The sequence below is a fragment of the Lampris incognitus genome, chromosome 8 (genome assembly GCF_029633865.1).
Source record: "Lampris incognitus isolate fLamInc1 chromosome 8, fLamInc1.hap2, whole genome shotgun sequence".
Lineage (NCBI taxonomy): Eukaryota > Metazoa > Chordata > Actinopteri > Lampriformes > Lampridae > Lampris > Lampris incognitus.
In genome coordinates this window covers 48,277,511-48,302,175 of record NC_079218.1, presented here as the reverse complement: position 1 = coordinate 48,302,175, position 24,665 = coordinate 48,277,511, and the positions used below count along the sequence as shown (strand labels likewise).

General features: G+C 48.1%; 1 protein-coding gene across 5 annotated transcripts in view; it reads right to left on the bottom strand.

The window, feature by feature from the left end:
- Positions 1–7,364: 7,364 nt before the first annotated feature.
- zzef1 (zinc finger, ZZ-type with EF hand domain 1) overlaps positions 7,365–24,665 on the bottom strand; it is a 48,843-nt gene continuing 31,542 nt past the window's right edge. For 4 of the 5 annotated variants that reach the window (XM_056285348.1, XM_056285347.1, XM_056285349.1 and 1 more), the window contains exons 41-54: positions 24,307–24,481; positions 24,047–24,179; positions 23,705–23,931; positions 23,162–23,467; positions 22,940–23,040; positions 22,701–22,836; positions 22,190–22,549; positions 21,867–22,010; positions 21,439–21,607; positions 21,201–21,299; positions 18,951–19,116; positions 17,043–17,193; positions 12,249–12,320; positions 7,365–10,187 (exon numbers count right to left, since the gene is read on the bottom strand). In XM_056285348.1, coding sequence (XP_056141323.1) covers positions 10,107–10,187; positions 12,249–12,320; positions 17,043–17,193; positions 18,951–19,116; positions 21,201–21,299; positions 21,439–21,607; positions 21,867–22,010; positions 22,190–22,549; positions 22,701–22,836; positions 22,940–23,040; positions 23,162–23,467; positions 23,705–23,931; positions 24,047–24,179; positions 24,307–24,481 — 2,320 coding nt within the window. In that variant the 3' untranslated portion in view covers positions 7,365–10,106. The remainder of the gene's footprint in view (positions 10,188–12,248; positions 12,321–17,042; positions 17,194–18,950; positions 19,117–21,200; positions 21,300–21,438; positions 21,608–21,866; positions 22,011–22,189; positions 22,550–22,700; positions 22,837–22,939; positions 23,041–23,161; positions 23,468–23,704; positions 23,932–24,046; positions 24,180–24,306; positions 24,482–24,665) is intronic. The other variant, XM_056285350.1, reaches the window with a different exon arrangement.

Sequence of the window (24,665 nt, the reverse complement as noted above, 5' to 3'; positions counted from 1 at the left end):
GCAAAGATGACTTGTTTTCTTCCAGGATGTCGGAAATAATTTTGGAATCTGAAGAATACTTAAGAAGATGGATCTTGAAACGTTATGGAGTACCAGAGTCTGTGTCCAAGGATGATGTAAAGAAGAAACCACCAAAATATGTCAAACGATCCTTCCAGATGAGGAACACAAGTTGCCAGAGAACACTGATATTGCGCAATGTTAAGGGGAGATGCGAGAAAATGATCAGAAACCGAGAGGCATCATTCTTCAGTTCATCTCAAGATCTTACAGAGATGCTGTATGGAAAGCAGCAAAGAATCACCCCTTCCTTAAAGATCATTATCTCCGCTTCGCAACAGGACCTGTGTCAAGCTGATAGGGAGACCTGAGCTGCTCTCTGGCCAGTAATCCAAAAGGCGGGGTTGGGGGGAGGATCACTGCTGGACACATGACAATGGCGTCTTAGAGGGACGTAGAATACGATTGTTGAACATGTTTCATCAATTATGATTTAGCCCAACTCTCTAAAACACATATTTGGAAGTGAATACAAAAACAAGAGTTAAGTTAATCCTCCAAATGGTCAACATTATCAACAATGTTTGAGTGCATTACTGAGCTACTTCCTGGTTACTTGCAGGTTTGACCATCTTACTTAACTACTACTTGTAGTTAAGTAAGATGTAGTAGTAGTACTCACAGCACAATTAAGAAGTCGTAGATACTGGGGAAAATGTATATAGTCTAACTGAGGTGCAAGATATATATTTTTTAAAGGACAGGTTTTGTTTTCCATATCCTTGTACAGTGTCCAGCGGTGGTTCCACGTTCAAGATCTCCACAATGACGCCGGTAAGTAAAATGATATTATAACTGATTTGCATAATGGCAAAATCTACAAAAGTAATCAGGGTTGTAAAAAAAAAAATCCCACTTTTAACTTATTCTTCAATAACAGGAGTTTTCATGTCATTTTTATGCCTATAGGCAGGGGCGTTTCCAGGATTTGAGGACATTTGGGGCTCAGCCTGGACTCCTGTACGGGGGTCCGGGGGGGGATCCTCCCCCGGAATTTTTTTTTTAATAAACAAGCTCTATTTTAATGAATTTGTTAATGCACTCTGGCACCTTATTTACATTAAAAGTACACGTCTTAATGATTGAAAAACATTTGTTATTTCAGTGCAACTTTAAAAGGTACACCATGACACTTGACCTGTCTATACTGACATTTAATAAAATTCGGTAACACTTTAGTATGGGGAACATAAAAAAACTTAATTACTAGTGAATTAGTAATGATCAAGATGTCACTTTAGTATGGGGAACATATTCTAAGTAACAAAAACTTAATTTACAGTAATTTAACAGTATTAACACTTGTAGTTTTGTGTTTTGTTATGTAAGAACAGAGCATATTCATTAAGTGTTAGTAAGGGAGAGTAACTCTTCTTGTGGTACTACCACCTTATAAAGTCCACACTAAGCAAAGCATATTGAGATGGTACTACTAATAAGCAATAATTCTGAGGTTACAGAGGGAAAACTCATAGTTAATGGCTTACTGGTTGTATAATAAGGCCATGCAGAATAAGGCATTAATGAGTACGTAATAATGACCAATTAAGAGCCAACATGTTGCTAATTTGCATGCTAATAAGCACCTAATTAATGGTGACTACGTTCCCCATACTAAAGTGTTACCCAAAATTCATTCCAATGTACAAGCATGAGTAGCATTAGCATTTTAGCTAATCAAAATTGCTTCACTCTTTGACTCTCTCTGACACACAAACACCCAGAGTAACACTAAACTGTTACCAGTTTCCACGCCTGGTTCTGACTCAGCTGCTGCTGCTGGCTCTTCAGTCTGGAGCTCGTCTTCGCTAGCCTCTGCAAAACCACGAAACCAACTTAAATTAAACTCATAATTGGATTCATAATTGGATTGGACTGCATTCTAATTACATTACATGATCTAACTGTAGTAGTAGCTAAACAATACCCCCAAACATAATGGCGTCAAGTTCTTTACTTGAAGTTCGACGACGGTTAGCTTTTATTTGTGCCTATAGTCAAATGAATGAGTCGTTAGCGTTTTAGTTCGTTTTATAGACATTTTATTTAATTACGAGAAAAAAACCCACCGCTAAAGGACAATAAAAGTATGCTGCGGGATCAGACGAGCATGGCCGGCTAGCTAAACGGCGCCTACAATCACGATGAAGAGGATTTCTCTTCATCATGATTGTATCGAATCGAAAGTCAATTTCAACCATTATTGACAAGTTACTACATAGGTTAAATTCTTACCCTCCTTTCTCTTTTGGAAAAACCCAAAAAGATGGAGCAGTCTTTTCACTTGTCTTTTCCAGCGCGCTCCGCCATTTCTCCTCTCCTCCTCCTCTCTTCCCGCTTTAGCTGGTCACGTGACCCAGCGCTGACCGACCCTCCCACGCATGCGCACACGGAGAGACCTGCATTTATTTTAACGGGGCTGCTGTTAGGTTTTTTGCCGGGCTTCACATAGGCTTAAATTTATAATCATACCAGAAGAACCCCGCTACAATGTAGCGGTTTGGTTCTCCACCCGTCTAAATCTCCCTCCTCTTCATCCTGCCAGCTAACCGCCTTCCCCCTGCCCCTAATCCCCCCCACTCCAACTCCCTCCCCCCCAAATGCTCAGAATCATCTGAAATGCCGAGAAAAGTGGTTTTTAGCCATTTTTAGAAAAATGCATATTTTGCACAGTTATGCATAATTATGCATAATTATTTTAATTTTCTGCTGTTTTTCTGGTCCTCTCTGGAACAATACCTACCACCTCCAAAAAAATGAGGACCATAAGGGCATTTTTGCAAAAATGCATATATTTTGCATAATGCCAAAACATTTCCAAGTCCCAGAAATTGTTTTTTATATAGGGGAAAAAAATCAAAGATGCTCAGAATCATCTGAAATGCCGAGAAAAGTGGTTTTTAGCCATTTTAGAAAAATGCATATTTTGCACAGTCATGCATAATTATGCATAATTATTTTAATTTTCTGCTGTTTTTCTGGTCCTCTCCGGAACAATACCTACCACCTCCAAAAAAATGAGGACCATAAGTGCTTTAGTTTTCGGTCCCGCTATCTACACTAACACCACACACACACACACACACACACACTAACACCACACACACACATTATGAAAATATAGGAGTAGATTCGGGGCTACACTCGAATCGTTCGGGGTTTAAGCCCCGGCAAAATGACCTGGCGAGGCCGATACCTATTGGCTACTATGTGTCGAGACAAGTTCAAATCGTTCTGACAGAAATACAAGTTTGCGTCGACAGCTTCCGGCATTTCTGTGATCCTGGCGACGAGACGCAGTTTAAATGAAGAACAAAATAACACAAGTGTGTGATCGTTGGCACATTCTGATTTCACTAGGGACCTAACATGGAGTTGAGTTGCATTATAGTAGCGCATGAAGATGGGTGGCGTCTTAACTTCAACCAGAGGTGGCGCAATGACGAGGGGAAATTCAGCTGGTTGGAGCAAAAACAAACCTGTGATGGTCTGGCGGCCTGTCCAGGCAGTGGCGCCCCCAGAAATGTTTCATGGGGGGGGGGGCAAATGGGGCCGCTGAAAATCTTGGGGTGGCACACCAAAACCAAAAGCCATGACTGAATTTGGGGAATTCTATGCTGCTGTTGTAGTATACTGTATAGGCTAGTGGAAAACTGTCAATATGAGAGTTAAGAAAAATATACATTATTGATTTAAATGAGCAGCACCTAATGTGAAATATCAGATAGAAGCATATTATGCATAATCAGAAGCATATTCTGCATATGCGACTCGTGGCTGGGGGGGGGCCAGGGATAGTATCAGGGTGGCAACCCCTGGCCACCCCTTGGGGGCGCCACTGTGTCCAGGGTGTCTCCCCACCTGCCCCCCAATGACTGCTGGGATAGGCTGCAGCACCCCCGCGACCCCAACTGGGATACGCGGCTTGGGTAATGGATGGATGGATGGAATAAGAAATGTGGCTAAAGTAAGTAAAACATTGATCAGCAGGTCCAGTCTTTCATCTTCTAATAACACACCAAACACAATTCTATGATGATCTATAATGTGCATTGTTGTGGTTTCTCTCCTCAACCAGTCCATAAATTGTTTCCAGGACAATTGGGTACGGGGGCATGAAACAAAGAGATGCTCTGTTGTTTCAACGTCACCGTTACACAAAACGCACTCATTAGTCTCAGATCCAAATCTTAATCTTAAAAACGCACCGGAAGGACAGAAATCATTCATTATTTTGCAGAGAATTTCTTTCGTTTTGGCCGGAAGTGGGTACTTGAAGAATTTGCCTCTCAGTTCGGATACTGTTGGTTGGTCAAAAATGTTTTAAAAACATCCCCCATGTGCACGGACGACCCCTCATTTCCCTCCTCGGGGTAAAGCGGGAACAACCACATCCAGAGACCGAGGAGGAGGAGGAGGAGGAGGAGGCCAAGATAATCCTAATGGGCAGTTTGCCCCACTGCTGACCTTTACAAACTGGCGTCAGTGTTACCTAACTCGTGTGAATCATGTAACGGGAACACGGCCCGACACAAAGAGGCACCGCAATCTAATTTCGCTTTGCGGCTAGCTGCAAAGTGGCACCGGACTCCCAGGAAACCGTGGTCATTACCAACATTTATAATTTGTCATGAATGATCCCTTTGCCGTTGGCAATACATTCTGTATTTGTGTACCACTGGCACAAACTCGTGAAGGTTTGAAATACCAGTTTCACAGAAGTGCCTTTGCTGTTGTTGTTGTTGCCCATAAGAATATGTGAAACGAGCATCATAGTCATCGTCATCAGAGGATAACTCATTGAAAGCGGCAAAAATGAAGAGTCAGACAGCCAGGTATTATACGGTACCATAGCTGGTCTTGTCCTTCTCTGACTTGTCATTCGGATCTGTAGATATGGATCATTTAACAATGCGGTGCTCATCCTTTTCAGAGTGGGTGTCAGGTTATTTATATGCTGACGTCACTTTCACCACTTTCGCTCACCCCCCTCCTCCCCTCCTGCCTTTGCAGCTGGTTACATGTGTTCCTGTGGAGGAGAGCTGGGGGACCTGGGGCTAACCGGGGGGGGAGGGGGGAGTAGGAAGTGGAACGAGGGGTGCTGACTCACTCTGATGTGGGGGCCTGGTGGTGCAGAGGGGCACTGAATCATCTGGAGCCTTATTGAATATTTCCTCCATTTGATGTCATTATCGCCTCAGCGATCACCATTCTCATCATCACCGCCGTCCCAGAGACTCCAGGGGCAGTTGATGCGAGGCGGGAGATAGACAGCGACGGAAGAAAAGGCCCCTGAGATGATAACTTATGCCCTCTGCTAAATTAATAGAGGGCTGATGCCCTAGCCAAAACAAGAAATAGAGAATAGACAGATCGGTCCTACGATAAAAATGAACGGGGGGGGGGGGTGGCTCAAGCAAAACGCAATAAAAACAGTTGTATTCTTAGCAAAACAAACAAACAAAACAACCTGGCATGTGAAAGGGGACCATTTGGGCAGTCTGAGACAGAGGTGGGACCAAGTCACTGTTTTCCAAGTCAAATCTCAAGTCCGGAGTCCTAAACTTTGATTTTCAAGCCCTAACGTGCTCTTAATTAGATTTAATGGCATTTCCAAATTCTAACAACAGAGTAATATTAATATACTAAATGGACTCAACTCATGAATGCTTTTTAAGATGTGTAATTATTACAGGCTGAGTCAACGTGGATATGTAATTATAGGGATGAGTTGGTTGGCTGCACATTTTTAAAGCGCTTTGGAGACGTTATCTAGTCGTTCAAGCCAAGCAATGAGTCACTGGTGTTGAAGTCAAAGTCAAGCCCCAAGTCTTTTTCAATCTTTTCAAGTCAGATCTAAAGTCATCAAATTTGTGACTCGAGTCTGACTTGAGTCCACGTCATGTGACACGAGTCCACACGTCTGGTCGGAGGTTAAAGTGGACTGATGGTGTTACAACACTGTGGACTCGAGTCCACGTCTGGTCGGAGGTTAAAGTGGACTGATGGTGTTACAACACTGTGGACTCGAGTCCAGGTCTGGTCGGAGGTAGAAGTGGACTGATGGTTTTACAACACTGTCGACTCGAGCCCATGTCATGTGACTCGAGTCCATGATTCTGGTTGGAGGTAGAAGTGGACTGATGGTGTCACAAAACTGTGGACTCGAGTCCATTTCATGTGACTCGAGTCCACACGTCTGGTCGCAGGTAGGAGTGGACTGATGGCGTTACAACACTGAGGACCACACGTCTGGTCGGAGGTAGAAGTGGACTGATGGTGTTACAACACTGTGGACTCCAGTCCATGTCATGTGACTCGAGTCCACACGTCTGGTCGGAGGTAGAAGTGGACTGATGGCGCTACAACACTGTGGATTCGAGTCCATGTCATGTGACTCGAGTCCACACGTCTGGTCGGAGGTAGAAGTGGATTAATGGCGTTACAACACTGTGGACTTGAGTCCATGTCATGTGACTCGAGTCCACAAGTCTGGCCGGAGGTAGAAGTGGACTGATGGCGTTACAACACTGTGGACTCGAGTCCATGTCATGTGACTCACGTCCACATGTCTGGTCGGAGGTAGAAGTGGACTGATGGTGCTACAACACTGTGGATTCGAGTCCATATCATATGACTCGAGTCCACACGGCTGGTCGGAGGTAGAAGTGGACTGATGGTGTTACAACACTGGACTTGAGTCCAGACTTGTGGACTCGAGTCACATGACATGGAGGTAGAAGTGGACTGATGGTGTTACAGCACTGGACTTTAGTCCACATCATGTGACTCGAGTCCACTCGTCTGGTCGGAGGTAGAAGTGGACTGATGGCGTTACAACACTGTGGACTCGAGTCCATGTCATGTGACTCACGTCCACATGTCTGGTCGGAGGTAGAAGTGGACTGATGGCGCTACAACACTGTGGATTCGAGTCCATTTCATATGACTCAAGTCCACACGTCTGGTCGGAGGTAGAAGTGGACCGATGGCGTTACAACACTGTGGACTCGAGTCCATGTCATGTGACTCGAGTCCACACGTCTGGTAGGAGGTAGAAGTGGACTGATGGTGTTACAACACTGAGGCGGCTAATGGTCATTGCCTGCGGTGACCGCATTCAGAGTCGTGACTATGACAGAAATCTGGTGATACCCGGGTGCTCTTAAGCTAGGCTACGGTGGTTTTGAGTAAGGAGGAAGGTGTTAGCGCTACAACACTGAGGCCCGTTTTTCTTTTTGTGCAGGAACCCTCCGGAGCACACACATGAAAAAAGACGACAGACGGAAAACAGTCACATCAAAAGTGTAGTTTTTAATTAGAAATGGATCACATGAATCACACATCAACCCAAGCCATTTCTACCTTTTTTCTTTTTTGATGTGCCATGCATACAAAGTCACACAGAATCAATGTGCTGCTTTTTGTGACCGATGTATTAAAATGTACATTTGTAAGGGGTTGATATGAAACTCTTTTTACTGCATTAACACTATGCAATTAACAGTATTCACAGATATGTACATTCATTCAGCCTCAAATAACAAGCATCCTCACCAGAGGACCAAAAAACAAAAAAAAAGTAAAAAGATAGAAAAGCTCAAATTAAACAATATATTTCTCCTTTAAAATAGAATTAGACTCTTCCAACAAAAAAAAACATGAGTTAAATTATGATCACTTCATTCTCAACTGTAGGCACGTGGTAGATAATCACCGTCAAACTGAAATCGTCTGAGGGAAAAGCAAACGTGGCGGACATGTCATCGAGTGTAGAGACAGGACGCCCCACCCCACCCCACTTTCCCATCATGCCGCTGACGTTTGTGTAAACAGAAACACCATCAAACCATGCTACAGCCCTTAAAGGACCATGGGAAGAAGAAGAAGAAGAAGAAGAAGAAGAAGAAAAAAAGTAAATACGGGGCAATCTCCGATATGTCCTTCCCTCTTGCGCCTCACGGGGCCGCAGTCTGGTGAACGGAGAGAGCAGGAAGCTCCACGGGGAGCCGTTAAAGGGAGGCGTTTCATGGCTCACTGTAACGGGGTTCTTTGGCATACACCGTCATCTTTTCCCTGAAATTAAAATATAACGTACCAATTGAATTCAGATCGTTGACTAGAACCCCCCCCCCCCACCCCACCCCCCACGTAAAAATCACAAATAAATTAAAAGTTGAAGACTTTTTTGGTTGTTGGGGATTTTTTTTTCCTTAAATCTCCGTTCCATTATAATGGGAGCCACGCGCGTGACATCGCTTGGCCTCCGCCGCTGCTCGGGGGTTGGTGCGACCGTGACGTGTGGGTGCGCCCGTGTCCGAATGTGTACCCCATGTAGCGCCTGGCATCCGTTCGTTGTTAGGGAATCGAAAAACGAGAAAAAGAGGAAATCAAAAGAACCGGAGGACGAGCTGGCGGGAGAGCGGGATATTCCTGTGCATGGAAGCGTAAAGTCGAAAAAAGTGACCGACTTGCGGAAGTGGACGCACGACTGGTGGTCCCATAATCCAGACGCTAGCAGAGGGTTTGTGCGAACAGAAGTGGGGGAAAAAGAGAACAACATCGCGGGGGCTTCGACAGAGGCCCCCCCGCCGGTAAGAAAATAATAAACTAGCTAGGTTATTACAAAAGTTGAGGTATTGATCACTGCTCAGTGGGTGTTAGACCGAGGTGACTCACCGCGTCACGAACCAGTGAAAGAGTGAGCGAACGACAGCACTTGTGAGTGGCTTTTACAATTATGTGTGTGTGTGTGTGTGTGGTTGTGTGTGCGCGCGCACACCTACGGGCACATAGTCGGTGACGTTACACCTGAATGACGATGCGGTCGAAGGGTTTGGAAAGGCAGCGATGGGAGCGGGCCCTTCGCTGTGTGTAGCAGAAGTGGAAGCGTTGTAAGGCCACGATGCTGTCATCACGTCTTTCCTTTCGCCGCGGGGGGTCAGGCGTCGCCGTTTGGTGCCGAGAAGAAGTGACCGCTCCGTTTCCGTTTCAGCAGCCATCAAACAATGGCTAACCCTTACGGCAGCTGGATATAAAGCTCGTTTACACACCACACCGGTGTCGGAAGACCAAATCAGACAAGTTATTAGATGAGAGACCTTTTGACAGTTCCAGGCGGTCTTCAAGGCCCCGGTTTCCATTTTTTCAAGACTGTCTCCAAACACTGTTATGGTCTTTTGGCTATCTAGGAACTGAACTGGACATCAGAACTGTTATAATGGAAGAGAGAGATAACCGAGCGGCTCTGAAGCGGGGCGTAGGTGGGCGTTAGTCGTTTCTGATCTTGGGGGTCTACGATCAAACCCTGGCGGTTTCTGAAGTAGCCTCATAAGATGCTCCTCGAAGGGCCGAGGCCTTAAAAAAAAAAAAAACACAAAACATTTTTGTTCTCGAAAGATCGCCGGGGGAGGAGGACGAGGGAGGAGGTCAGAACTCTCTCATAGTGACTAATGAGACTCCGCCGTCCCCGGACCTGGTATTTTTAGGCCGCCCGTCCGTGTCCGGCGAGAGACGGGGCGCGAGCGGGCAAGGTGACCCGCTTACGCCAGGGTCGGCTGCGTTAACTCCGGCGGCTTTTTTGTTTGGTGTGAAGAAGAAGAAGAAGAAAAAAAAAAGTGTGTGTGGGGGGGGGGGGGACGAAATGAAAAAGCAGAATAAACCTCGCCTCCTCAAAGCGGCGAATTTGGCACACGCCCGTCCACATTAGCACAGCATCTTCAAGTGAAAACCGTATCTTCAGATTATAATTACAATTTTAAAAAAACAAAGACACAACAGGTGTTGGTGCTCCGGTAAATGCACATGCTGATATATTTGATCCACCTAAGGCAAAAAGGATTGTGAGTAAGTAGTGAATAAGTGCTCTTTCCTCCCTTCAGCAGGAAAGCATTGTTAGATGGAGGAGACCGTCCTCACAGACTCCTCCACACTTTGTTCAAAAAAATCAGCTGGCTGAGTCCGGATGAGTCTCCTTTCAGACCGCTCTCGTTCTTCCTCGCTCCCTTCTTCTCCCCCTCTCTCTTGCTTCACTCCATCTGGCTCTCTCAGGGGGGCATGTTGAGCAGCTTGGTAGATTTATTGGGGTAACTGATAGCCAGGCTGATGGCAGCAATGTTCTTCAGAGCCTGACGATTAAAAAGAGAAGGGAGCGAGTGAATCAGCATGTGAAGGAAAGAAAGCGGAGGGAGAGGAAGGCGAGCAGCGTCGTGCTGTCTGCCTCGTCCTCGTTTCAGCTTGACCTCTTCGATAAGCGCTGCCATACTGGCTGGAATGGGGTTTGTTGCCACGGCAACATGGTAAATTAAATTTGCGTGTTGCGCGGCATAAACGAAACTTGATAAAACATCATTATTGACACCGTAATTTGGCTACCAAAACATCCACTGTTCACGGGACGGCAAGTATCGTTATTGAACTGGGGCACAAAATGTGACTGGCTGAACGCAGCGTCATGTGACCGCCGCAGCGTCATGTGACCGCCACAGCGTCATGTGACCGCCGCCACAGCTCAGATGATGCTGCGTTCAGTGGTTGTCTGTGTGCCACGAAGAGCAGTCAAAGGATTGCTATTTCTTGTTAATTGTTTGGCACCAAATTTAGAAGGTAAGGTCTGAAGGTCTGATGGCCAACCCCCCCCCCCACCACTATGTCCTCCTCCATAACCCACCCATTAAGAAAGCTCAACCACCTACAACCTCTTAACCTTTTTAAGTGGCTGCCGACGAGTCAGTCACAACATCACTCCCTACAGGAGTCACGGTCAAAACCAATCGGCTCTGAGCCTAACTGTAGTCCACCGACTTCCGGTTTCTACTGTGGCGGTCGTACCAGTTTCCTGTTTGCTGGCGTGTGCTGTTGACAATGGCGTCGTTTTCGCGATGCCTGCGAGATTTACCGTGGATAAATGTCGACAACGTGCTCAGAATTGTCGAGAAACTTTCACCTGCACCTGCCAGCAAACGGGTGAAAAGTTTCAAGTCATACATATCAAGTTACGTCCACAATTATGAGGACGAGCGGAGGGACGGACGGAGTTGTAGGTGCAGGTGAAGGTTTGTCGACAATTCTGTGCACGTTGTCGACATTTATCCATGATAAATCTTGCAGGCATCGCGGAAATTACGTCATTGTCAACAGCACACGCCAACAAACAGGAAACTGGTATGACCGCTGCAGTAGAACCCGGAAGTCAGTGCACTACAGTTGTGCACAGAGTCGATTAAATCTGAGGCAGAATACAGATTACGTCATGCCTGCTGACCGTAAGGCCTTTTGGTAGGCTGTGCTGGAACATGGTTTAGAAGAGACAATGCCATGCAATACAGCTGCCATATGAATCAACGGCAAACATGGGCTACCCAACCCGCTCACCTCAGGGGTTTAACTCCTTAGTGGATCTTGGTGTAAAAATACGTGTACTTACAAGTGATAGGGTGTTATTTCAAGGTTCCAGACCCTCTATGGTGAAATTCAGCCCCTTTCACTTCTAAGCAGTGCCTCCTCATTAGCATCACCGTCGTTGACTACTACGGGCCGGCAAAAGTCATCTCTGATGAAGTTTTCAACCTTGCAGGAATTAGGTAACCTTGCAACTGAACCACCCACAAACTCGGATGCTTTGCCACCATCACCCATCATGGCCAGCCTCCTCTTAACAGCACCCCCCCCCCCCCGCTGTACTATGGGGTCGGACACCATGGTTCATTCCGCGACTAATGCTAATGGGCTGTAATTACTAAATACATTACTCCTGAGTGCAGCCCACACACGCTGAAAAACAGGGAAGAGGAGGGTGCCGGGGGATCTGCTGGGTGTCAGCAGCTTGATGATTCACCAGTTAAAGAGGCTCCGGCCGCCAGCTGACTCACAGCAGCTGAAGACTTTGCTCCGCGAGATGATAAGGCGAAGGGAGAATGTTGCATAATATCGCCAAGATTTCTGAGCGCTCAGCGATGACGCCTTGTTGTGTTCCTGTACGGTGGCCACCGGCATCTGTGACAGCCAGGTGCATGCAGCCAATTACCTCGGATACCGAAATATTTGTCCGCGAATACTAGACAGACAATGGTTGATTGGACTCTCGCCGGCGAGGTGGCAGAGCAAAGAGTTCACTGAGCGGTGTGCGTGTGACAGAGAGGGAGCAAACAGCTACAGCCAAAGGGAGGCGAAGAGGCAAAAGGTCTTACCAGGGTGGTGTGATTGAGGAGCAGCTCATCGGTGGTCATGGCGAGGAGGTACTGCTGGAGAATGCCCTGCGCCTGGAAGATGCATAAAAAGCATGGTTGGTTAAATGAATCACGAGCCACATCCCCAAGCGCAGCTGGTAAGGAAAGGCCATGAGAGATAACTGTCGCAAGCCAGAGCCCTCGTCATAAACACAGAGGAACTCCTGGGGATGCGGTTGCTCACGAGGTCACATAAGGAATGCGTGGATTATAAATGAGCCCTGGTCCCCCCCCCCCCCCCCCGACCACTTTCGGTCTCCGTCTCACTGTCAGATCAGACTGTGGAATGTTGGAAAGGTCATTCGGAATCGAAAACAAAGCAGAGGGCGCTTCCACCAGGGCTCCATAGGAAAGCCATACCTTGGGTTATGTAAGCATGTAGAAGTCAGGGACCACTGACAAGACTAAATACAAGCTAAATGAGCCGAGGCCGGTCAAGTGGAGCTTTTATGGTGCAGGAGACACACTCCAGAGACCTGTCGCACCATCCATCTTTCGGCACCCAAAATGTTTATGCTTGGGGAACATCCTAGGACGATTTGAGCACTCATGAGTGCACAACGTCCCATTTCGATTCCTAAATATAGCTCTCACTTCCTGGGCTTTGAGAGTTTATTATATTTCCAAGGATGTGGCCCGAAATGCACTTGCACACAAGAAGCGTGGCCTGAAACCGAAATCTGGGCAGCATTAGCGACTGAGCCTTTTAAATATGCCGGCGCAAGTCGGAGTCCTAATAAGGCCATAGAGCGCTCGGCGGCCTGTCGGTCCGCTCTGCAGCTTGCCGTGTTTTAACACAAGTGTCAACATGGTGCTGTTGAAACAAGACTCGCTGTCGTCCCTCCCCTGGAGCTCGTATGTCAACATGTAACGCGAACCAGCCAATCGCGGCCTTACGCTCGTCCCCTTTTTTTTTTTTTAACCTCCTTTCCCTTATTTTTTTTTTGTGTGAACAGAGCGATGAGGCTCTGTCCACATCACCCTTAAAATAGCGCTGCCTCGAGGAGACCGGACATTCTCACGGAGCACACGAGTAAACGCAGGTGCGGACGAAGACTAAAACGCCGTGGCCCGGTCGAGCAGGTCTTGTTTGGCGCTGGTCTCCGCATGCTGTAAAGCAGCAGCGGCACGTGTAACCCAGTTTCAGTCGGCCTCGCTTCGCCTCTACGCAGGCACAAACGGCAGTTCCCCTTTTTCAAACTCGTAATGGTTTCAACCACATCCGGAACCAACCGAACGTAACATAACCTACCTAACATAATCCAGAGGGCAACGGGGGGGGTTAGAGCGAGGAGCCACAGCCAATAGCAGTTGGTGCATTTTTCAAACCAACATCAGGAAGTTGCGTTGGATCAGTGAAACACTTGAACGTCGACCGCAGTACTTCCCCTTTATGGCTAAATGTCTTTCTGCAACACAATTACATGTTGAAGAGAAGCAACAGTACACATGGCGGTCCTGTCAGAAGCTGGGACGGTGTGCTCTACGACGCTACTGCCACCTTCAGACCCGCTCATAGAGTCCAGATCGACTGAAGACCTGTATCGAACAGTTTCTGGTAAATCTTAAAAAAATAAATTTTAAAAAAAGCCAATTACCCCACTCTTCTGAGCCAATTACTCCACTCTTCCGAGCCGTCCCGGTCGCTGCTCCACCCCTCTGCCGATCCGGGGTGGGCTGCAGACTACCACATGCCTCCTCCCATACATGTGGAGTCGCCAGCTGCTTCTTTTCACCTGACAGTGAGGAGTTTCACCAGGGGGCCGTAGCGCGTGGGAGGATCACGCTATTCCCCCCCGGTTCCCCCTCCCCCGTGAACAGGAGCCCTGACCGACCAGAGGCGGCGCTAGTGCAGCGACCAGGACACATACCCACATCCGGCTTCCCACCCCAGACACGGCCAATTGTGTCTGTAAGGATGCCCGACCAAGCCGGAGGCAACATGGGGATTCGAACCGGCGATCCGTTTGGGCTCATTTTGGCTGATCGACCACAATATACGAAGTAAATAAAATAAAGCGTGCCGTCTATGTGGGCGGAAATGTACCTGTATCACATCATCACCTGTTGAATCCACGGTAATGACCTTTTTACTGTAACACTGTATGTACTTTCATTATGTCACAGCAACCGGTGGCAGTTGTAGAAGAAAGTTCTGGATTTTGAGTGGAAACAAGTTTAACAAGAGGCTGGTTGCACTCACAGCTCATCAAATATAGACATTTCATCAGTTCAAAACTGGTTCCAAAACCGAACTGGCTGACAAACCCCGACCCCAACCCCAGTATCTGAGATATCGTGTGTGATGGATGACTAGTCGTGACAGGCGAACTGACGGACAGAGATCAAGCCATACCCCCAACCCCCCCCCCCCCAAACAATCGGGCCGATGAGCAGTTGAACTCTAAGCTATCTGAAGGGTACAGGTGCCAGTGACGGCGGCAGCAGCCTGGTGGGCAGCCTGGTGATTACAAGACCCATGTGACACGTGTGGGATCTGGCGTGTAAGACAGGAGTCGGGTAGAACGGAGACACGCCAACCCTTTCCAGCCGGATTACGGGTAGACTTGTGAGAACCTGCGGTGTGGCGTTCTACAACTTCACTGCCACCTTCACCATCTACACACATTTTATCCTTTTCCTAAATGCGAGTAAGACAGACTAGAAACAGGTCCTTACTCACTCCTAACTTCCAGCTCTTCGGTGGTTCTGGATGATCTGGTTTGGCACATCACCTGGCATGACGGCACAACAACATTTATCCACCTATCTATCGCCCTGTTTTTTTTTCGACCCCCGCTAAGCTCCCAGGCACGCTGAACATTTCCGGCCATGGGTACAGACTGCAAAGTGACAACGCTTTAAATGGGTTCTGCAGCCAGAACTTCTGTATGGTGCTGTGAGAAGGTAGGTCATGGCTCCCTGGGATGATAAACAGGCTGCTGCTGGATGGAGCCTCTGGGATTTGCCACACACCACACAGTGTGCTCCATCACTGCTTAACGTTCACTTTGTGTGCGCGCATGTGTCTGTTTTCTGCAGTACCGCTCCTGCCCCCTACTGGCTGCTGATGTAACTACCTCACCTTAGCTTCCAAGTGCCTCCAGACGCAACAGCATCTGCTGGGCACAGACCACAAAGACCATCCATCTGTCCAGCAGTCAACACTGACAATCCATCACGAATGACACATCACCTGATGTTGTTTTACTCTCCACGTGGCAGCCTCGGGCCCCAGCCCTGTGAGCAAACGGGAGCGGCAGTGGCCATGTGGGACCGGTTCAACTGCACACACAGATGGGATGTAAACTGCTAGGTACCTGCACGCAAGTAATCCTCGAGATCCCCCTTAATTAATAATTCAAGACACTTGACGGCACCCACATGCACACAAAAGGCCTCCATTTGTGTTACAGCCACTGCGTAGGGAGCTGGTGTGTGCCGGTGTGATGCTGGGCACTCTAGCAGATGGCGGGGCTGGCTCTGGCCCTAGGCCCAGCCAGGGGAGCAGGTGGACCCAGAAATCATGCTCGTCTAACACACTTACGCACAGCCCGAGACAGAGGAAGAAGGAGACTAAACTGTAATGATTAAACCACCCGCTAAACTTTAATAAGCTTTATCCACACATTGACATTCTAAGCGAGTTAAGCGCGGCAGGCTAAGCTAACTGCTAGCCCATGCAGACCGGCTGTTCCGATAACACTGAGGGTGGTCTGGCGGCGGCCTCGCCTAGCCTTGACTGCGTTGGGGTGGGGGGGGATTTTTCGCCCTTTTTCCTCCCCGATTGTACCTGGCCAATCACCCTGCTCTCTGATCCATCCCAGTCGCTGCTCCACCCCCTCTGCAGACAACCACGTGCCTCCTCCCGGTTGCTGCTCCACCTTTTCTGCAGACTACCACATGCCTCCTCCGATACATGTGGAGTCGCCAGCCGCTTCTTCTCACCTGACGGTAAGGAGTTTCGCCAGGGGGGGGTAGCACGTGGGAGGATCACGCTATTCCCCCCGGTTCCCCCTCCCCCCTGAACAGGTGCCCCAACTGACCAGAGGAGGCGCTAGTGCAGCGACCAGGACACATACCCAAATCCAGCTTCCCACCTGCAGACACGGTCAATTGTGTCTGTAGGGATGCCCGACCAAGCCGGAGGTAACAAGGGGATTCGAACAGCCGATTCCCATGTTGGTAGGCAACGGAATAGACCACTATGCTACCCGGACGCCCCTCGATTGTGTTTTTAGTGTCGTCATGTGGAGTGCGGGTAGGTGTGTCGAAGGTGTCTGGCTGGGGGAGCTGGCGGTGGATGGGCTGAGGGAGCTTGGTCTGATGCGTCCCGTGGGCCCAAGGACCGCGGCCCTGACCGGAGCTGCGCCCGAAGAGGAAGCACTGAGGGCGGTCTGACAGGACGCGGAAGCGGGGCAGGCTAAGCTAACTGCTAGCCCACGCAGACCGGCAGTTCCCACAGTTTTTTGTTTAGTTTAGATGTCGGTGTTCTTGTTGTTTTTGGATATGTGTTTTTGTCTTTGTGTTGCCCTGTTGTGGGCTGGGGGCAACGACAAATAAAGTGTTTCTGATTGTGATTCTGGAAAAAAAAAATCTCCCATTGTTGAACTAAGAAGACAACATCAGCTTACAAAACTGGAAAACACTGCAGCTGGATAAATGCCTGTACAACACCAGACTGGCTTTAGTATGTGTGTGTGTGTGTGTGTGTGTGTGTGTGTGTGTGTGTGTGTGTGTGTGTGTAAAACCCACGGTAGCCCTGGCCTCCGCGATGAAGAAGAGTTCAGTGAGGGCTCTGTGGAGGGGCAGCAGCACAGTGATGCTGGTGGGATCACGACTCAGGTTGTTCTCCATGGAGATGAAGAGCTGCCACAGGGGTCGTAGTAGAGTCAGCTCACAGGCCCTGGAGCACGGGTACGCCAAACATCCCGCAGACACACACACACACACACACACACAAATACACAGGCAGACAAAGACAACCACAATAATTCGTTAAAGATCTATCATTCAATAACTGCTAAATAAATAAATAGCAGCCCTTGTAAGATCTCACAAACGTTGACTTGGCAGTTGGCTATTAGCCACAGTGCTGGTGGACCCATAGCCAGACGGGCCCAGTCTGAAACTATGCAAATCCACGAGCGCATCTTTTAACTCGTCTCCGTGGCAACTATCAGGACCCTGGGCCTCTGTGGAAGCTTTATGCAAATGTTGTGTGGACATGTGGGCCTATGTGGACCTCTCTCTCTCTTAGGACAGCGCACACAACCGAGCAAGAACAACACTGTGTAACCGAATCCTCCCAGACAGGCTTACTGGTCGAGTCCAGGCACAGGGGGTTGATGCACTAGTTAAGAACGGCTGTGCAGATTACTACTATACGTTCTTAAAGGCATGAAGAGCTTGCAGTAATAGTGAGTAGGGATGGGTATCGTCAAGATTTTAACGGTACTGCTATTCTTACCGACATCGATCCGGTACTTTAACATTGCTTTATTTTGTCACGTCTGGGCAGAGCGTTACTTTTAATCATCAGCATGTGTGTATAATTCAGTTAACTCCATGTGGGCTCTCGACTGCCAGCATACATGACATGCCTGACGTGGACGGGGCAACGGTAGATGAACTACGAGCCAGGCAGTTGAAAACTGGGCATTTCTCCACGTGTATTCGACGCCGTTTCGCCGGATGTTTCGAAAGGTCGCTCGGGCTTCCGCCCTTACATGCAAAAGACTTGTCGCACTTGTGGCAACGAGCGTTGTCAGGACCAACTCTAGTGACATATATCTTGACTAAGAGCAGGTTCTGTGTGTGTGTGTGTGTGTGTCTAGAGAGAAGAAGAAGAGCGCTGGCCCTGCCCCTCGGCTTGCACATACGACAGGCTCGGCTTCTGGATTGGGAATAACGAAAGTTAAGTCGATTAAGTATCCTTCATCACTCCCCTCGGGGAAATTCATTTACTGCAAATGAACCCACCCGGGCTGTGATGTGTGTGGCTAGGAGCAGCGGGTTGCCCACTTCACGCAGCGCCCAGAGACCCAACTCCAGTTCTTTTCCCATTGCCTTGCTCAGGGGCACAGACGGGAGTACTAACCCCAACATGCATGTCTGTTTGATGGTGGGGGACACCGGAGCACCTGCAGAAAACCCACTGCAGGTATGGGGAGAACATGCACACCTCACACAGAGGATGACCTGGGGTGACCCCCAAGGCTGGACTAACCCGGGGTTCGAACCCAGGACCTTCTCGCTGTGAGGCGACAGCACTAACCACTGGGCCACCGTGCTGTGCATCACAGACAAATGTCTTAATCTGACTGCAAATTAGAAATGGAGTTGGTGAGATAAATTGTGCGAGATAACATTTATGTAGCCTACATACATAGGACATTTATTTTCTCCAATACCGATAGCGCCCCTATGTGCCCCTATAAATTATTAGTGCCCCTATAAATTGTTAAAGACCGTAGTATTGTTAAGCTCCATTAATGTCGGAGTGTATCAATATTATGGTCTTTAATAACTGAGTACTGGTGCCCGTTTAATACCGGGTTTTAGTACCCATCCCTATCAGTGAGTGTAGTGTTTTTGATTGGATTTGTGTGTGTGTGTGTGTGTGTGTGTGTGTGTGTGTGTGTAGGAGTGGAAGAACCTTACGTCTGTGATTGACACTGCAGTAGACGGAGCAACAAGTGGATGGCTTTGAGCCGCTGGTTTCCTGTCTGACGACAGGCCACGCCCACCTGCCACTCCCAGATGTCAGTCAATGGCAGGTGACAAAGGACTTGGTCATCAGCCAACATCTGCTTCAGAATTTCAAACCCTAATAATGGAAAAAAAAACAAGAATATAGAGACACAGCTGAAGATTCCTTCTGATGTGTTCAGTGCAGTCGAATCCTAAAGATCCTGGTTTTATTTTAAGTGACGGGTCCAGAGCGGCTGTGCTCCTACCAGTTCATCGTGTCAGTCGTGCACTGTACCCAAGGCTCGGCGTTTTCGGTTTTTATTTTTCAAAACCATCCAGCATGCCGAATTTCGCCTCAAGAGGACACCGTTACATAACCTCACACGAACAGGAACAACTTTGGATCCGCGGAAACATAAAATCCGGGTGAAAATCAGTTTAAAAATCTGGGTATTTTTCGGTGAAAATCGGTAAAAACCGAAAACGCTGAGCCCTGACTGTACCCGAGAGAGGGAAAGTGGGGTTTGTAAAAGTGTGTTACAAACCCCAATTCCAATGAAGTTGGGACGTTGTGTAAAACGTAAATAAAAACAGAATACAATGACTTGCAAATCCTTTTCGACCTATATTCAATTGAATACACTACAAAGACAAGATATTTAATGTTCAAACTGAAAAACTTTATTGTTTTTTTTTTTTGCAAATATTCACTCATTTTGAATTTGATGCCTGCAACACGTTCCAAAAAAGCTGGGACAGGAGCATGTTCACCCCTGTGTTACACCACCTTTCCTTTTAACAACACTCAATAAGCGTTTGGGAACTGAGGACACTAATTGTTGAAGCTTTGTAGGTGGACTTCTTTCCCATTCTTGCTTGATGTACGACTTCAGTTGCTCAACAGTCCGGGGTCTCCGTTGCCGTATTTTGCGCTTCATAATGCGCCACACATTTTCAATGGGAGACAGGTCTGGACTGCAGACAGGTCTGGACTGCAGACAGGTCTGGACTGCAGGCAGGCCAGTCCAGTACCCGCACTCCTTTACTACGAAGCCACGCTGGTGTAACACCTGCAGAATGTGGCTTGGCATGGTCTTGCTGAAATAAGCAGGGACGTCCCTGAAAAAGACGTCGCTTGGGTGGCAGCACATGTTGCTCCAAAACCTGTATGGACCTTTCAGCATTAATGGTGCCTTCACAGATGTGCAAGTTACCCATGATGCCATGGGCACTAACACACCCCCCATACCATCACAGATGCTGGCTTTTGAACTTTGCGCTGATAACAATCTGGATGGTCCTTTTCCTCTTTAGCCCGGAGGACACGACGTCCATGATTTCTAAAAACAATGTGAAATGTGGACTCGTCAGGCCACAGCACACTTTTCCACTTTGCGTCAGTCCATCTCAGATGAGCTCGGGTCCAGAGAAGCCGGCGGCGTTACTGGGTATTGTTGATATATGGCTTTGGCTTTGCATGGTAGAGTTTTAACTTGCACTTGTAGATGTAGCGACGAACTGTGTTAACTGACGATGGTTTTCCCAAGTGTTCCTGAGCCCACGTGGTAATATCCTTTACAGAAGGATGTCGGTTTTTAATGCAGTGCCGCCTGAGGGATCGAAGGTCACAGGCATTCAATGTTAGTTTTTGGCCTTGCCGCTTACGTGCAGAGATTTCTCCGGATTCTCTGAATCTTGTGATGATATTATGGACGGTAGATGATGAAATCCCTAAATTCCTTGCGATTGCACGTTGAGAAACGTTGTTCTTAAACTGTTGGACTATTTGCTCATGCAGTTGTTCACAAAGTGGTGAACCTCGCCCCATACTTGCTTGTGAACGACTGAGCCTTTCGGGGATGCTCCTTTTATACCCAATAATGACACTCACCTGTTTCCAATTAACCTGTTCACCTGTGGAATGTTCCAGACAGGTGTTTTTTGAGCATTCCTCAACTTTCCAGTCTTTTGTTGCCCCTGTCCAAGCTTCTTTGGAAGGTGTTGCAGGCATCAAATTCAAAATGAGTGAATATTTGCAAAAAACAATAAAGTTTATCAGTTTGAACATGAAATATCTTGTCTTTGTAGTGTATTCAATTGAATATAGGTCGAAAAGGATTTGCAAATCCTTGTATTCTGTTTTCATTCACGTTTTACACAACGTCCCAACTTCATTGGAATCGGGGTTTGTACAAGTATGTGTTTCTTTCCTATACTTACCGGTCTGGAAGCGTCCTCTGTGGCCTCCTGTGACGGTAAACTTGTAGCCCCACTCAGTGTTGCTCATGTCCGAGACAAACCTGTAGTACAGGGTGTCACCTGAGGCGAAGGCACACAAGTGTCACACGTCGGCAAACACGTTTCAAACATGCCGTCAGGGAAAAGACGTTTCAAACATGCAATGTACACACGCAAGGATGTAGAGGAACCAGACAGGAGTTTCATTTTCCTTCCTTACCAGGAATCTCAAAGTCAGACCATTTCTGAGGGGAGCCACTGAAGTTGTGGAGATCCTGAAGGAAGTCACTGCTGCTGGACATGATGAGCTCGTCACAGCCCTCCTCCGTGTAGCAGCGAGAGTCGAATTTCACCGACAGGTAGATGGCCCCTGGGATGTGCACCTTGTCCTGCATAGATAACACGGGGACACTTCACACACTTGAAAATGGTGTCCCTTAGCACGGAGGGCAGCCAGTGGCTACAGGCCAGAGCACAAGGTCATAATGGGTCAAGGTCATAATGGCACATGGTCATTTTCAAGCTAAATCTGTTCTCATATTCAACATAGCTAGGTCACCTCAGTTTCTTAATGAGGAGTAGATAAAAGGATGAAGGTTATCATCACATGTCCAATTTCGAACCCTGAACAAGAGCTAGTTAAATCACCTCAAAGTTGGTGTTGTTGTCATAGGGATGTTTTGACTCCCTGACTTGCACAGCCATGCCTGGCTCCTCCATGAACTGGCAGGCTGTCAGAGACAGACTGGACAGCATGCTTTGGCTGCAGCCCTTCAGCACCCTCTGGAGAATCTGATGGATCACAGCAAACCAAGATAAAATTAACACACACAATTTACCAACGCTCTTAGGCATCATCAAGTTAACCTACATATTGAACTCACATGTATGAAACCAAAGCACATTCAGTCACTGTTGTGAACAACAACAAAAATTCAACATGGATGCCAATGCCCCTCCTGCTGTCTCACCCTTTCCCAGAGCGGCTTCTCCTCCAGCTGCATCAACATGTCCAGGATGTACGCCATGTGGGAGGCTCCGCTCAGCTCCAGCGCCTCTTCACTCAGCGCCGCACTGGCGGGCCAGTCAGCCAGCAGTGAGGCCAGCACGTGGCGAGCGTACAGCGTGGCTATGGCTTGGTTGACCTTCACCAGGTACTGGCGCACGTTGCGCATGCTACGGACGTCCAGCTCCTTGTGCAAGAGGGCGGAGCTTTTTGTGCGCCTCTGCTTGGCGTAGCTGAGCTGCAGGTCACTCTCCGAGTTGGTGATGAGCTTCTGTGCCACAACATTGATCTCCTCTGTTGCCTTCTCACAATGGCTGGGCTTGGACTGCACAGAGGAGGTGTAAGGCAAGGACAGATTAAGATGGTTGCACGACTGCTGTTAACTACTACTTTCGAAGTTTGGCAATTGTAACATAGATATTAGCATTGGTAGTGCTCCCAACAGCCATCGAGGTAAAATCTAATAAACAGCTCACCACACACGACACCACAACCATGTCAGTGTCCACGGCTTTGGTGTTCCTCTCCTCAGAGCGAGGCTGTCTATTGGGCAGCCATTTCTGGGCTAGTGTGCGGATTGTCTCATCTGTTTTGATCACATCTCCATCAAATCTGAAAATTACACAGAGTATGAGGACCATGACTCGCTCACAATGATAAGGAATGGAAACTATTTGGAAAAGTGCTGGTTCTTGGTGTCAAAGTTGATGCTGACCTCTTCTGCACCTCCAAGAAGAAGGAATCTATACTCTTCATCTGCAGCTCGTACATGGCCCGCAAGATGTGAAAAGGGGCATTTAAGCCATCATGGGTAATCTGCATTGAAAAGAAGCACTTCAGACATACACATTTCATATAGTCCTGCATCAATAATGAAATCACAGGCTGAGGATGAAACCTGGGGAAAACCCAAACCAGTGCCAGAATTGCTCTTCACCTGGAAGCAGGTCTTTGTAGCCTCATCCAGGCCCTCCAGCGGGTCAGGCCGGTTGGGGTCAGCATCGTCAGCACAGCAGCTGGAATCCGAGTCGTGGTCCTTGTCCTGCTCTCTGTCGTCCCGCTCGGGATCCTGGGCCATGCAATGGATCTCCTTCTTGGAGGAGTAGAGCATGATGGAGAGGATCTCCAGATCTCTGAGCAGCCACAGCTTGCTAAACCCTGTCCCCTTGCTGCACTTTCTCACCAGCAGCTGGGTCACCCCGGACTGCCTAATGGGCTCCTGGGCCTGCTCCACTCCATGCTTCTACAGAGAGAGAGTACAAAGGAAACTGCCTGTAGTATTACCTATGAGCTTACAGTAATATAGCTTACTGGGTGGCTTTATCGTAGATTCTACCAACAGGAGAAGTAGTCATACTTAAAATATAATCTACGTTATTGTGAAAGCAAGCAGTGGCAGCCTCAGGCCTTGATATAAATAATTGAACTAATGTGGCGAGATGCTATAAGATAAAGGAAATTCGCAGGCTGAGCCAGATACCTTCAGTGTATTGAAGAGGCCCTTAAGGGCCAGGGAAAGGACCCAGGAGGCTTCTACAGCATCAGGGGAGCTGATGTCCTGGTCATTTTGCAGCAGATGGCCTATGATGGAAGTGAAATTGCTGAGATAGCGACTGAGTAGGGCCTGAGGGGGGCTCTGACCCTCTATTTGGCCTGGGAGGCCTGCTGTGTTGGAGTCCTGGGGTTGGATCAGCTGGTAATCCTTCACTATGAAGAAGGAGCACACACACAGAGCATTAGTGTATTTGCTTCTGACAATAACACAGTGTTAATGGGGGGATGATTTGGCACTCATTGTGATGCTATTAGGCCTGCCACTGACCCGTTTTCCTTTTGCGTGTCTTGACATCCACTACTGCAGCGTGGTTCTTTTCTGTGAAGTGCTTTAGCAGGATCATATGGTGCTGTTCATTGGCATTGTCAATAAACACCGACTGTGTGCCCATGCACAGCACCTGAGAAAGACAAGAGTCAAAAACAGGTTTCGCTGTCAGGAAGAACATGACTGACATACTGTAGAGTGGAAAAGACTCAGGATGTCATTTAAAATGTGTCCATGAGGGTTACTTGTCGATGGTTTACCTCGGGGAAGCCCACCAGCACCAACAAGGTGAACAGGTTGGTGCGCTTGAGTGTGTGCGGCAACTGCTGGACACAGTGGTCGGTGAAGGCAGCGATGACGGTGCTCCACTGGGGACAGGCATTCAGACTGCGCAAAATGTCGGCCACTGAGCATGCCCAGTCCAAACCAATACGGCTACAGGCACAGGGGACGGAGAGAAAGAAAAGCAATTTTAACAATGACAGCCAATAACTCATCACTCCTCCGAGCCGTCCCGGTCGCTGCTCCGCCCCCTCTGCCGATCCGGGGAGGGCCGCAGACTACCACATGCCTCCTCCGATACACGTGGAGTCGCCAGCCACTTCTTTTCAGGAGTGAG